The following is a 10718-nucleotide window of genomic DNA, read 5'->3' on the forward strand; positions in this document are numbered from 1 at the left end:
CGTAAATGACGTATTTGCTCTATCCTCGGGGGCTATTGAAATCTTATTATACACGAATATCCATCCAAAAAGCAAAAGTGAGACCTCCCTGCCCATCTATCCAACATTTGGTCAATGAATGGCAAGGGAAATTGGTGTTTCCGGGGGGCCGTGTTAAGGTTTCTATAATCCATGCAAATTCGCCAACCCGTGAATGTACGATTCGAGATCAACTCATTATTCTCATTTTGCACTACAGTCATTCCACCCTTCTTTGGCACACACTGAACTGGGCTGACCCAGTTACTGTCAGAGATGGGGAAGATGATTCCCCCATGTAACCACTTGATCACTTCTTTCTTCACCACTTCTTTCATGTTAGGGCTCAACCTTCTTTGATGTTCTCTGGAAGGTTTGTGCCCATCTTCCAGTAGAATCGTATGCATACAAAATGCTGGGCTAATTCTATTAATATCTATAATTGTCCATCTAATTGCAGGCTTGCATTCCATTAACACCTGCAAAAGTTGTTCTGCCTGCACATCTAACAAACTAGATGAGATAATAACAGATAAAGTGGGTTTAGGTCCCAAGAAAGTATACCTGAGGTGAGACGGTAACGGTTTTAACTCCAACTGTGGTGGCTATTCAATTGATGGCTTAGCTGGAGGTGTTTTTCTTTCTTCTAAGTGTAAGGGCTTGAATTCGAGCTCTCATTTCTAGTACCCTCGCCCTTTAAGGGCCAAAACCCACGCTGCCAAGTCCTCACCATCCATTTCTTCAAAGTTCATGAGGCATTCGTCTAAAGGGTCTTTTGCGTTCAGAGCCTCATCTTCCTCCTCCAAAATCTTATCCACAGCCTCTATCAGAGAGCAGTTAGCAAACCCACTGGGTCGCCGCATTTCTGCACATTGAACGTTATCTCTTCATCGTTCAGTCTCATCTTTAGCTCCCCAGTTTCACAATCAATTAAAGCTCTCCCAGTGGCCAAGAATGGCCTCCCCAAAATTATGGGAATCTCCTCGTCAATCCAGTAGTCCAGAATGATAAAATTTGTCGGAAAGACGAACTTTCCAACCTGCACCAGCACATCGTCAAGTATACCTGAGGGCCTCTTCACCGTTCTGTCGGCTAGCTGTAGTAACATGGATATGGGTCTTGCTCTTCCAATGCCTAACCTTTTATAAATATCCAAGGGCAAAAGGTTTATTCTCGCCCCCAAATCGCAAAGTGCCTTAGCAAAAGCATAGTTGCCTATTATGCATGGAATTGTGAAACTCTCGGGGTCAGACAACTTCTCAGCTATGGGTCTCGTCATAACAGTACTACATGTCTGAGTCAGTGTAATCGTGGCCAAGTATTGAAAGTCGAACTTACGAGACATCAAGTCATTCATCATTTTTGCATAACCAGGAATTTCCTTCAAGGCGTCAATCAAGGGGATGTTCACCCGGATTTGCTTCAAAATATCCATGAATTTCTTATACTGATCATCTTTCTGATATTTGGCCAATCTTTGGGGGAAGGGTGCTGGAGGCTGCTTCTTTCCTATGGTTTGAGTTTGAACCTGCTCGGGCTCTGTTTCGACTGCCTTCTCTTTCACTAACTCAGTTTCCTTCGCAATATCTTTTTCTTTGATAGATTCAGCTGGTGCATGTTGTAACATCACCTATGTTAACCCTGTTGAATCATCTATATCGACTGGTACTGGCACAAGTGTTTCAGTTGGTCGGCTTTCGCGAGCAATTTCTTGCTCTAGATTAAGATCTCTACCATTTCTTAAACTCACCGCCATAAGCTGCTTCGGGCCCTGTTCTTTTGGATTGACTTATGTGTCTGCAGGTAGCGTCCCTTGGGGACGATTGTTTAGAGCCATAGAGATCTGCACTAACTGAATCTCAATACCCTTTATCGTTGATTCATGCGAGTCCATTCTCTATTGCATTTTCCCAGTGGACCCAATCAGCTGTTGCAGCATTCTATTGTTGTTGTCCAGCATTCCCTTAAGTTAAGAAAACCTATCATCTTGTCTCAAAATCTATTATTGTTGAGGCTGTTGATAAGTTAGCTGTTGATTTTGCTGATTGTAGCCATGTTGTCTTTGGTACGGAACAACTTGACCTTGTGGTCTCATGGCTCCAGGATTGGTACCATTATTGTACTATTGTTTTGCTGGTCTATTTTGCTGATTCTGCTGCCCCCAATTCTGACCACCTTGCCACTGTCCTCCATAGTTGGCCATATAGTTCATATTCTCCTAATGGTTTTGGTTGTCACTTTCCGTACTCCGCGAGCATACATAAGGTTAGTTGATGCATGGTGTACATAAATCCCCATTACTCGTGTCAACAATGTGTACATGCTGCTTCTGGCCTGATTCATCAATCTTTTTGGTGAGGATACTCATTTGTGTCATCAGAGTGGCCATATTTTCAACTATGGAGTTGTTTGGATCCAAAGCCACTGAGTGAATAACATGAGTGATCCTAGAGTCTCTTGTCATCCATCCTGAGTTTTAAGCCATTTTATCGAGTAAAATCTTGCACTCTCTGAATGATTTGCTTAAAAATGCTCCTCCTGCTGAAGCATCAACATTGGCCTTCAAGTTGTCTGCCAATCCTGCAGAACCTTTGCCCCAATATTTGATCTGGAATTCCATGATGAGTACACTTAACTAGCATACCTTTGAACCTCTCCCACATCTCTTGTAGTGTCTCTATTGGTCTCTTCCTGAAGCTCAATATCTCGTCAACTTGTTTGGCAGTCTTATTAGGTGGGTAGAACTTGTTCAAAAATTTCTTTACTAACTCCTCCCAAGTAGTGATGGAATTTATGGGGAGTGAATTAAGCCAAGTCTAAGCCTCTCATGTCATCGAGAATGGAAACAACAACAGCCTTATTGCTTCCGGTGTCACATTTGGTTGCCTTTGTGTGACACAAATCGACAGGAAATTTTTCAGATGCTGCTGAGGATCTTCAATGTACGACCCTGAGACAGTCCCTTGTTCTTCAATAAATGTAGCATGTTGTTCATGATTGGGAATGATTCCGCTTGTATCTGAGGGACTGCAATTGCTATTGCCAGATTTTCGGCGGTGGGTTGTGCCCAATCATACAAGGCTACTTCTGGTACAAGAGGCACCACACCCTGATTGTTTGGTACATTCGCATTGTTTCTGTTGTTGTTTGGATTTTCTATTCCGTCATCCATTTCCGGTTCGATTTGTTCTTTTGAATTCTTTTGTTGTTTGTCTTTTTTGTTCGCATGATTTAATGCCTTGAAAACTTTCTCAGGATCTGATAATGCGTCAAGCAATTCACCAGTTCTTGAGGAGTTTCTAGGCATGCACTTGTAACACCCAAGACTATAAACATTAGAAATTCAATGTATTTAGTTTAAGATGAAGAAAATTGACTACACTAAGAATTTTAGCTCTTCTTTTGCTGCAATTAATAACACCGTTAATTCCTCGGCAACGGCGCCAAAATTTCATCATGTCCAACTATGCCTTATAAAAAGGACTAAGCGGTCGTTGCAAATATAATCTGGTTTACAAGTCCGGAGTTGAATCCCACAGGGAATTAACGTACTAATCACAACTTTTAGTTCAACAAGAATACAAATAATCAACTTCCAACAAGATTGAATAGTAACTTGAGTGTTTACTAACTAATAACAAGGTAATTAAAACTATAATTCATTTACTAACAAAGCAACTGTTGTAGACAAGATTAGGAAGATCTAGAGTTACAACTTCCCCTTTTATCGGAATCCTCCCTGCTGTGTCTACTACAAATTCGCCTAAATACTCTCTACCGATTATGAGCACTTTAGGTGTCGTACTTCTCTTCCGAGCAAACACAACAATTTACTAAACGTATTCTTCCGAATTACGCTAGCTAGCACTATTTTATCACTCACTACAATCGCACCAAGGTTCCGTTATTCCTGAACCCACCTTTAAACCCTCTGTATTGATCTCTCATATACATTAGGAGTGATGTTATTCAACAACTACCTAAACATGTACCCTTTTCCAAGTAATACACATTAAATAGGCACAGCCGATTGAGGGCCCTCCAATCAACCACAATAATCACGTAGTTGAACAAGTAGAGAGAAAATTCAATGGCAAATTTATATCAAACACAACAAAGATTCATCCTCCAAGAGGTTCCATGAAATCTTAGAACAAAGAATTTAGCTACTCATAATTATTTTCACAATCACAACATAAGAATTCATCATCAATGATAAACAAGGGAGAAAGAAAGATAAAACTCGTTTTCGAATCTTCCGTCTCGCTCCTTGCATGTTCTTGCCTCCCAAGTTCTTCTAAAAATAGAGATATCCTCTTTTTGGGCGAGTTGGGCCTCATATAGGTCAAGGTTGATCGCCTATGGAATTACAAATTTAGCCTTGGAATATTTGTTCTTGGAAGCACGTGCGCAGCCGTGCACCTGGGCGAGTAGCCGCGCATCTGGCCGCGTACTTTGGCCAGTTTCTGCCTGACATGCACGGCTCAATGTGCGGCCGCGCATCGACCGCGCACCTGGCCAATTTCCTGCAATCTTCTTCATTCTTCTTTTTAAGCGCACTAACCTCCTTCGATCCTCCAATGGGTTCCCAATTTATTCCATAAGCTTTTAATAGGGCTTCAATGCTCCATGTTAGCTCCAAAACGCTATTTAACATCATCATGGCCCGAAATTGCTCCTGCAAAGCATAATGTTCTCAATCATAGCAATTTATTATCATTTAACGCTCAAACATCAATAAAGTGCAGCCAATTTAGAGTGCAAATACTGGCTACACTACATAATTATATCCTACTATCAATTATCGGCAGTGGAACAAAGTCACCATCAAGAACAAGTATCCATTGCCAAGGATTGATGACTTATTTGATCAGCTTCAGGGTGCCAAGGTGTTTTCAAAGATTTATTTGAGGTCTGGCTACCATCAGTTGAGGATTAGGGCATCTGATGTCCCTAAGACATCTTTTCGGACTTAGTACATGCATTACGAGTTTCGAGTGATGTCATTTGGGCAGACAAACGCCCCAGCAACATTTATGGATTTCATGAACCGGGTGTTCAATCCTTATATGGATTACTTTGTGATTGTGTTTATTGATGATATCTTGATCTACTCCCGTAGTCGAGAGGAGCATGAGCAACATATTCAGATCGTACTCCAGACTCTGAGGGACAGCCAGCTATATGCTAAGTTTTCAAAATGCGAGTTTTGGTTGGACTCGGTCGCTTTCTTGGGGCATGTTGTATCAGTAGAGGGCATTTATGTGGATCCTAAGAAGATTGAGGCAGTTCAGAACTAGCCTAGACCTACATCAGCTACGGTGATCCAGAGTTTCTTGGGATTGGCGGGTTATTACTGTCGGTTTGTGGAGGGGTTTCATCTAGAGCAGACCCGTTGACCATGTTGACCCAGAAGGGTGCCCCATTCAGATGGTCAGACAAGTGTGAGGCGAGCTTTCAAAAGCTCAAGACCGCCTTGACTACGGCACCAGTGTTGCCCACAGGTTCAGGATCTTATACGGTATATTGTGATGCATCTCGTATTGGACTTGGTGCGGTATTAATGCAGGGTGGAAAGGTGATTGCATATGCGTCACGGTATCTGAAAGTTCACGAGAAGAATTACCCTATTCATGACTTAGAGCTGGCAGCCATTATTCATGTGCTGAAGATTTGGAGGCACTATCTTTACAGCGTCTCATGTGATGTATTCACGAATCATCGGAGCTTGTAGTATTTGTTCAAACAAAAGGAGCTCAATCTGAGGCAGAGGAGGTGGTTGGAGCTATTGAAAGACTATGATATCACCATCTTGTATCATCCAGGAAGGCCAATATGGTGGCTGATGCCTTGAGTAGAAAGTCAGTGAGTATGGGCAGCATTGCGTACATTCCAGTCGGTGAGAGACCGCTTGCCTTTGATGTTCAGGCTTTGGACAATCAATTCGTGAGGTTGGATGTTTCTGAGCCCAGCCGTGTTCTAGCTTGTACAAATGCTCAGTCTTCATTGTTTGAGTATCTAAGGGAAAGACAGTATGATGGCCCTCATTTGCTTGTCCTTAGGGACGTGCGGCACGGTGATGCCAAGCAGGTCACGGTCGGAGATGATGGAGTTTTGAGGATACAGTGTTGTGTGTGTGTGCCTAATATGGATGGACTTCGTGAGTTGATTCTTGAGGAGGCCCACAGTTCCCGATATTCTATCCATCCGGGCCCTGCCAAGATGTATCAGGACTTGCGACAACATTATTGGTGGAGGAGGATGAAGAAGGATATAGTTGCATATGTAGCTCGGTGTCTAAATTGTCAGCAGGTAAAGTATGAGTATCAGAGACCTGGTGATTTGCTTCAGAAGTTAGAGATTCCTGAGTGGAAGTGGGAGTGTATCACTATGGATTTTGTTGTTGGACTCCCACAGACTCAGAGGAAGTTCGATGCAGTTTGGGTCATTGTGGACCGGCTGACAAAGTCAGCTCATTTCATTCATGTGGCAGTTACCTATTCTTCAGAGCGGTTGGCAGAGATTTACATCCGCGAGATCATCCGTCTTCACGGTGTGCCCGTGTCTATCATTTCTGATCGAGCTACGCAGTTCACCTCGCACTTTTGGGGGGCAGTACAATGTGAGTTGGGCATGCAGGCTGAGTTGAGCACAACATTTCATCCTCAGATGGACGGGCAGTCCAAGCGCACTATTCAGATATTGGAAGATATGCTTCGCGCTTGTGTTATAGACTTCGGAGGTTCTTGGGATCAGTTCTTGCCACTTGCGGAGGTTTCCTATAACAACAGCTACCAGTTGAGCATTCAGATGGCTCCCTATGAGGCATTATACGGTAGGCGGTGCCGATCGCCGGTTGGATAGTTCGAGCCGGGGGAGGCTCGGTTATTGGATACAGACTTGGTACAAGATGCCTTGGATAAGGTCAATATTATTCAGTATAGACTTCGCACAGCTCAGTCTAGGAAAAGGAATTATGCCGGCCGTAGGTTTCATGATGTTGCATTCATGGTCGGAGAGCGGGTGTTGCTCCGAGTTTCACCCATAAAGGGTGTAATGAGTATTGGAAAGAAGGGCAAGTTGAGCCCTAGGTATATCAGACCTTTTGAGATTCTTCAGAGAGTGGGTGAGGTGGCTTACAAGCTCGCATTGCCACCTAGTTTGTTAGCAATTCATCCGGTATTCCATGTGTCCATGCTCCGTAAGTATCACGGTGATCCGTCTCACGTGATAGATTTTAGCTCTGTCCAGTTGGACAAGGATTTGACTTATGAGGAGGAGCCGGTGGCTATCTTAGCCCGATAGGTTCTCCAGTTGAGGTCAAAGAGTTATTCTTCAGTTCGAGTGCAGTGGAGAGGTCATCCTGTCGAAGCACCTACTTGGGAGTCCGAGTCGGACATGCGGAGTAGATATCCACACTTTTCACTAGCCCAGGTACTTTTCTATGTCCGTTTGAGGACGAACAATTGTTTTAAAGGTGGAGAATGTGATGACCCGATAGGTCATCTTATGTTTTAGAACCTAATTCCATGCTTCGAAGCCTTAAATACCTCAATTTAACCCTCCTCGATTTGCATGCATAGTCCGAGTGTTTTTCCGAAAAGTTTTTATGTTGAAAACTGATAAAAATAAGAATTTTGCCTTAAAAATACATTTGACTTGACTTCGGTCAATATTTTGAGTAAACGGACCCAAAACCGTGTTTTCACGGTCTCGGTGGGTCCGTATCGTAATTTGGGACTTGAGCGTATGCCCGGAATCAAAATTGGAGGTCCTTAGCTCGAGTTATTAATTTTTGTTGACAATTGAAAGTCTGAAAGTTTAATGATTTTAAGAATTGATTGATGTTTTGTCTTGTTGATTCCGAGTCCGTATTTTGGTTCCGAAACCCGGTACATGTCCATTATTATTTTTATGACTTGTCTGTCAAATTTGGTGTGAAACGGATTTGGTTTGACGCGATTCAGACGTTCGATTGTGAAAATAGAAGTTTTAAAGTTTTCTTAAAAATTTCATTTGATTTGGTGTTCAATTCATAATTCTAGGTGTTATTTTGGAGATTTGATAGGCTACAGAGTGATTTGAACTTAGAAAACATAACTGTTGCTGCATCGGGTCTGCAGACTGCGCATTTACGAGGTCTGGCTCGCAAATGCAAGCCTCGCATTTGTGAAGGAAGCATCGTATTTGCGAGCAGTGGGCTGGGGGTGGACTTTCGCAATTGCGAAACATGGGTCGCATTTGCGATCCCCATAGGTCCGCATTTGCGAACATTATGATCGTATTTGCGAAGGCTGCAGGACTGTCACTCTTCGCATTTGCGAAGACTTGTTCGCATTTGCGACCTGGGGTTCGCATTTGCGAACCCCAGGTCGCAAATGCGACACCTGCAACTGATCAAATAGCTAAAATGGGATTTTCACTCATTCTTCAAATTTTCAAAACAAGAAAACCCTAGAGGCGATTTTTCCAAGACCCTTTTCTTCCCCAATTCATTAGTAAGTGCTTCTAACCCACTTTCTTTCAATTTTTCATTACATTACCTAAGAATTCAATATAAAATCTAGTGTTTTCATGGTGGAAATTTGGGGTTTGAGGCGAGGTAAGTCTCCTTTCTAACATTGTAAGAGGGAATTAACCCATAGGTGAAATAATTCGATATGCGTTCCTATTTGTGGGGGCTACGTACGCACGAGGTGACAAGAGTCCGTGCGTAGGTACTATTATGCTTAAGTCCGTGTAGTCTAGGACCCAAATAATGCTATACTTGCGATGTCTGCAACTTTCTTGTTAGTTTGATTTCTTAAATCACATTGAACTTGGTAAAGGAATTTTAAAAGGATAAAAAATTTTGTTTTCTTGACCGTTAAATGAGAATTTGCATTTCCTTGAATAATTGCCCCTAAATAAATTCTTGATTTGGTTGTTTGAATGTGTTTATCTTTTGTGTAGCGGGCCGAATGCCTCGGCAGATTTAATAGATGCATCTATGGTTCGAGCCGTTCGACCCTCGGCAGCGCACAGTTTATATTTATATGTTGGATCGGGTCGTACGACCTCGACATGATTTGCGCATGATTGAATTGATTGCTTTGGAATTTATGATAAATGATACTGCCTCTTTGGCCTCAGATAAATTGTTAAATGATGAGAAATAAATTTGGAGATTTCTTAACTATAAAAGAATTGCTTACTTACTTCATAATATTGAGCTTACAGCCGTTCTATACAGCCCATGTTTAAATTATATCGTTGGCATTTAACTTATAGCCCATAGTAAGTGTCAGAGTCGACCCCTCGTCACTACTTCTTCGAGGTTAGACTGGATACTTACTGGGTACGCGTTATTTTCGTACTCATACTACACTTGTTGTACATTTTGTTGTACAGGCATATAATATATATATATATATATATATATATATATATATATATATATATATATATATGTGTGTGTGTGTGTGTGTGTGTGTGTGTGTGTGTGTGTGTGTGTGCGCCTTGAGGGCGCACAGCGTGGTTAATGCGGGGACTTTATTATGCCCCGAAATTTTCACCTTCGGACCGTGATGGCGCCTAACATTTCACTTGCTAGGCAAGCCAACGTTAGAATAATATTACCCATTTTAAAATAATTTTAAAATTTATTAATAACAAAGAAACAAATGCGGAAGTAAAGTCTGAAATGCAGTGAATAATCCATAACAATAACGGTGTCTAAATACCATTCCATAATTGGTGTCACAAGTGCACGAGCTTTTAGAATAATACAAATAAAGGTCTGAATAAAATAAAGCTGTCTGAAAGCAAATAAACAGCTAAAATAAGATAGACGGGGACTTCAGGACCGCGAACGCCGTGCAGTTATACCTCAAGTCTCCTCTGAGTAGCTGAAATCCGAGCAAGTCTATGGTACGCTGTTGGGACCAACTCCGAAATCTGCACAAGAAGTGCAGAGTGTAGTATCAGTACAACCGACCCCATGTACTGGTAAGTGCTGAGCCTAATCTCGACAAAGTAGTGACGAGGCTAAGGCGGTTCACTTATATTAACCTGTACGCAATATTAGTAACAACAATAAATAATAGAATAAATCAGACTTTTTAATATGTCTGTTGCGGCGTGCAACCCGATCCTCCAATATGGAATTTTAATAAGTGAGTTGTGGCATGCAACCCGATCCTTCAATATGGACTTTTAATAAGTCTGTTGCGGCGTGCAACCCGATCCTCCAATATATCCATTTCAATCAATTATGTTGCGCGTGCATCCCACTCCTCCAACATATTCATTTACCAATTCTTATAGAAGAAATTTCCCCAATAGATGCAACAATTAATATAAAATTATAAGACAACAAGCATACAACAGTTATGAATTAACTATTAAACAAACAATGATAAATAGCAAATTATTATGGAAATTAGAGACAAAATAGGCAGTTTAATATTTAATATGATAAATGTCAAGTAGCAATTAATGAACATAAATCAAATAAACATGTAGCAATTATTGCAGAAATTCAAGATTTAATATTTGAAAAAGAATAGGAGAGAAACAATTATTATAATAATTAATTTATGATTTAAAATGATTTATAATTTTTCAAGTAATTATACAAATAATTAATATGACGACGTATAGACACTCGTCACCTCGCCTATACGCCGTTCACATGCATTTCACATAACAAATAATTTAAG

General features: G+C 41.3%; 1 protein-coding gene across 1 annotated transcript; it reads right to left on the reverse strand.

The window, feature by feature from the left end:
• Positions 1-844: 844 nt before the first annotated feature.
• On the reverse strand, positions 845-1645 carry LOC138907063 (uncharacterized). The gene has a single exon (XM_070197121.1). The coding sequence runs from the start codon at positions 1643-1645 to the stop codon at positions 845-847; it is 801 nt and encodes a 266-aa protein (XP_070053222.1).
• Positions 1646-10718: the final 9073 nt, after the last annotated feature.

Source organism: Nicotiana tomentosiformis, chromosome 1 (genome assembly GCF_000390325.3).
Source record: "Nicotiana tomentosiformis chromosome 1, ASM39032v3, whole genome shotgun sequence".
NCBI classification, from domain to species: domain Eukaryota; kingdom Viridiplantae; phylum Streptophyta; class Magnoliopsida; order Solanales; family Solanaceae; genus Nicotiana; species Nicotiana tomentosiformis.